The following is a 4,470-nucleotide window of genomic DNA, read 5'->3' on the forward strand; positions in this document are numbered from 1 at the left end:
TATCGATGCCATAAATCATCCACAAGTTCTTCCCTCTGAAAGAAAAGTAGTCTTAATTCGAATTGGATCAATTATGCACAGCTTAATTTACAAATATGAATAAAATCATTCTACAAAAACACATTCAACATAAACCTTTACTGACAGAATAATACGCACATAAATGGATTGGCGGTTAAGGCTCTGGGTTACTGATCGGAAGGTCGGGGGTTCAGGCCTCAGCACTGCCAAGATAGCATTGTTGGGCTCTTGAGCAAGGCCCTTAACCCTCTCTGCTCCAGGGGGCGCTGTATCATGGCTGACCCTGTGCTCTGACCACAACTTCCTAACACGCTGGGGTACGCGAAGAAAAGAATTTCACTGCGCTGTAACGTTTATGTGATCAATACAGACTCATTATCATTATCAATAAATCTGACATCACTTGTAATCATCCGCGTGCATGTCATGTAACTCGTGTCCTGTCTCATTCCTGTCGTTCATTACTCCCTCTGTGTTCTGCTGCAGGAGTCCTACGTTTGGAAAATGTACCAGGAGCGCTGCTGGGAATTTTTCCCGGCCGGAGACTGCTTCCGCAAACAATACGAGGACCAGCTCAACTAACACACATATACACCTGACTGCACACACACACACACACACACACACATGCACGCACAGACTCCAGTCCCTTGGACTTCGTTTCTCTGTGACTTACGCGGAGGAGGACACTGTTTGGAATGCGTTTGAGATTTTTAACATAGTTAAAGCTGCTCCCAGAACACACTGGGACAGAGAGAGCGAGAGAGAAAGAGAGTCTGGACGCTTCTCCATTCTACATTTGCTTTCTTAAACTCATAAAGAGGAGCAAAAAGAGAGAGAGAGAGAGAAAGGGAGAGAGAGAGAACAAGAATGAGGAGGAAGTAGCCGGATGATATAAAAGAAAAAGTTGGCGGAGGGCAGACATCTCGCTCATTCTTGGTCTCTTTATTTGTTTGGCAGGATGGACGGATGAGTGCATGGATGGATGGATGGATACTAACGAAAGACAGGCAACATGATATTGGCCAGGGGAAACAGAAGGGACACAGTGCCTTACTAAGCAAAGGGTGAGCTATGCAAGCTGTAAGAAAGAGAGAGAGAGAGAGAGAGAGAGAGAGAGGGAGGTAAATAGAGAGACAAATAAGAAGATAGAGAGAAGAGGGCTACAATAAAGGTGCAATTTACTGCTAGTGTAGGTATATAATTAGGAGAGAGAGTGAGAGTGTGTGTGTGTGTGTGTGTGTGTGTGGAGACGTAATCAAGTGTATGACGGTGATTAGAAATACCCGTAAGGCTGTGTTCAAACTGTGTGTTTTTTCCTTTTACCCTACACGGTTGCATGTGAGGGGGCATGTGCAAACAGCCAACACAGAGAGCAGAGCTGACATACAAACTCAATACTTTTTTATAATAATAATAATAATAATAATAATAATAATGGCTTTACGGTTAGCACGTTTGCCTCACACCTCCGGGGTTGGGGGTTCGAATCCCGTCTCCGGCCTGTGTGTGTGGAGTTTGCATGTTCTCCCCGTGTTTCGGAGGTTTCCTCTGGGTACTTTGGTTTCTTCCCCCAGTCCAAGCTGATTGGCATTTCCAAATTGTCCGTAGTGTGTGAATGGGTGTGAGATTGTGCCCTGCGATGGGTTGGCACCCCGTCCAGGGTGTCCCCCGCCTTGTGCCCCATGTTCCCTGGCATAGGCTCCAGGCTCCCCGCGACCCTGTGTAGGATAAGCGGTATGGAAAATGGATGGATTAATGAATGAATGAATAATAATAATAATAATAGTCCCTGGTGGATGTGCTTCATGAGCTTAAATCACCTACCTGGTTACCTATGTTGCCTACATCAGGGTTATTTACAGCTGAGCCACCTTAAGTATCTTACTCACGCTTACCAGCCATAAAACACAACATTTTTTCAATTAGAAAGACTAAGGGGAAAGGGGAAATATAAATAAAGAAACTGACATCCTTTGGCGTTATACTTATTGGCTGTGGGACAATAAACACGCATTAACTCGTAATCATTCATTCAACAGAGCTTTGCTCGTCTGTGCCAGCCTCCGAAATCATTTTGCTCACTCGTGGCATGTTACGAAGCCAAATGACAAACAGGCCCCAAATTGAATATATGTAACGTTTATGTGTTTGTCTTGGCAGCACTCTAGTGTCTATTGAGGATGGCCTGTTGAATAGCCCTGGCCAAAACAAAGAAATGGTATTACATATAGCTCACTTCCCAGCATGATGTTATCAGTGCATCAAGTAAACATAAACAATTACTGTATATTGCTAGTTGTGGGTTTCCTCTCAGCTCCAAGATGAAGAAGATTGGCTAAAGCGAATTGGGCATAGGTATAAATGAGTGTGTGAATGACTGGGATCCCATCCGTGGTGTATTCCCGCCTCGTGCCTGGTGCTCCGGTGATTCCAGTGGATCCACCGACCAGGATAAAAGAAGAGGGATGGTTGAATGAATGGAAGTTATTTACCAAGTATTGAATACAAAAAAGGTATTATAATAAGTTACCGTTACACCATGAGGGGGGTGGGGTTTGATTTGAGTAAGGGCGTATTGATTCAGTCTAAACATCAGTATAATCAGATGCAGGGCGGAACCCAGTGGTCATATCATTCCTCAGGATATAATGAACTCAGCACTGCGCTATCGTCATATCAGCAGAAATTGAGCTTAATGCGGTATTTTTTTCTGTATAAAAAAAGCACATAGAGTGAACACAGCCTAAGAGCATATAAAGTGCTTCAGTATAAAGCCATGGGGGTTCGTGTTGGACGAGAGAGAGAGAGAGAGAGAGAGAGAGAGAAAGAGAGAGAGATTGTAACCCGTCAGGATTACTATTGGGTTTTCATTTCAGCCCCACCTCACCCTTTCCTACAGCATTTCTGTGTTTGTTTGTGTTTTGTTTTGTTTTTTTTCCCTTTCTTTCGGTAATGCATTTATGCAACAGCAGAGTTAACTCTTTATATACAAATTCTAGAGATCTATCTAAGAAAAAAAAAAAAAAAAGTTTCATTTTTGCATGTTTATTATGCAAGTTTAAGACGAACGTTTGAAAAATTAAGAAGACGCAAAACTATCTACGGTCACGCCGACACTTTTATAGGTTTAAGATCATTTACGATATCTCTATGCTACCCGAGTGTTGTGGGCTTTCTTGTGTATTACCAGCCACTGTCATTAGCCAAGGATCCGCTTTGGTCCAGGCTTCCTCAAGACACTGTAGGAACACGTGAACACGAACACATCTCCATCTGAACGGACTACGCTAAAGCTAAAGCGATGCTCATCCACAGAAGCCGAATCATCTGAGTCGACCGTGTGAAGCTCAGAGATCTTCTAAACAGGACGTCGGTCAATCTCTAACACGGACGACCTCACGTTCCATCCCAAGAGTGGAAGCTTATATCACTATCTGACCACTGGATATGTGTATCATACAAAGTATTGATGATTATAACGTCACATCTTCACAACCATCATCGCGTTATTTATTTTCTGTACCCGTTCCATAGACCATGAAGAAAGCGCTTTTTCTTATTTGTCACACGAAATAATGTGAAAACCATTGCAATAATTGGCTCAAGCCAATCTATAAAAGTGGAATTTTACTCATGTAAAGAATTTTGATAACAAACATCATGAGGAAAACAAAAACAAACAAACAAAAAAAAAAAAAACACCTCATAGGAAAATAATCTGTTACAACTGAGTGTGCTGTTCAGAGTTGTGAATACATAACTGTGTGTTAAACCTGTAAAGGAAACTTAAACACAACAATGGACTTGCATGATTTTGAAAAATAAATGCTTATTTATTGAAGGGTGTTGCGGACGCACGTTCTTCCGGTAACACACAATTCACACAGGCTGCATTTACAGTGTATACCATTTCCTCCATATTGCACATTTTTTATATATAACATTTCTGAAGAATTGTTTTTCTTGCCTCGAATAGCTACCCATTATAGCTATCAGTTGTTTGGTGTCTGAATTTGCGTATTTAGTTTTGCAATTGCAACATGGGAAATTTAGACAGAACACACGTGAAGACGTGAGATTTCCCGGGGGCGAAACGAGAAACACCAGAAGTCTATTGCAGGGATCAAAACACAGGCAATGACCATTAGCATATAATAGATCCTAGTCAGAATCAGAACAAACAGGAGTCGAAAGCATGGACGCAGCAATAATCTCAGACGTAATGAAACTAAATGCCCAATGAGACAATGAAACACCCGGATTGCAAGTAGACATAGTAATCGTAGAGAAACACGGAACAGGTGAACACAGTCAGGGAACAAACCAACGACAGGACAGGGTGGAGACTGAACCGAAACGGAAATGCTTCATTCAACCGGAGGAGTTGATTCAACTCGAACCGGTGTTCAACCGGTGTTACGGTGTGCGACACCCTCGGAGAACGGC

At 42.5% G+C, this 4,470-nt stretch overlaps 1 protein-coding gene across 7 annotated transcripts in view; it reads left to right on the forward strand.

Annotated features, from left to right (window-relative positions):
* The window catches only part of ryr2a (ryanodine receptor 2a (cardiac)), a 215,474-nt gene extending 211,609 nt beyond the window's left edge, over positions 1 to 3,865 (forward strand). For all 7 annotated transcript variants that reach the window (XM_053684904.1, XM_053684908.1, XM_053684905.1 and 4 more), the window contains exon 103: positions 508 to 3,865. In XM_053684904.1, the coding sequence (XP_053540879.1) occupies positions 508 to 603 (96 nt within the window). In that variant the 3' untranslated portion in view covers positions 604 to 3,865. The remainder of the gene's footprint in view (positions 1 to 507) is intronic.
* Positions 3,866 to 4,470: the final 605 nt, after the last annotated feature.

The sequence above is a fragment of the Ictalurus punctatus genome, chromosome 13 (genome assembly GCF_001660625.3).
Source record: "Ictalurus punctatus breed USDA103 chromosome 13, Coco_2.0, whole genome shotgun sequence".
Lineage (NCBI taxonomy): Eukaryota > Metazoa > Chordata > Actinopteri > Siluriformes > Ictaluridae > Ictalurus > Ictalurus punctatus.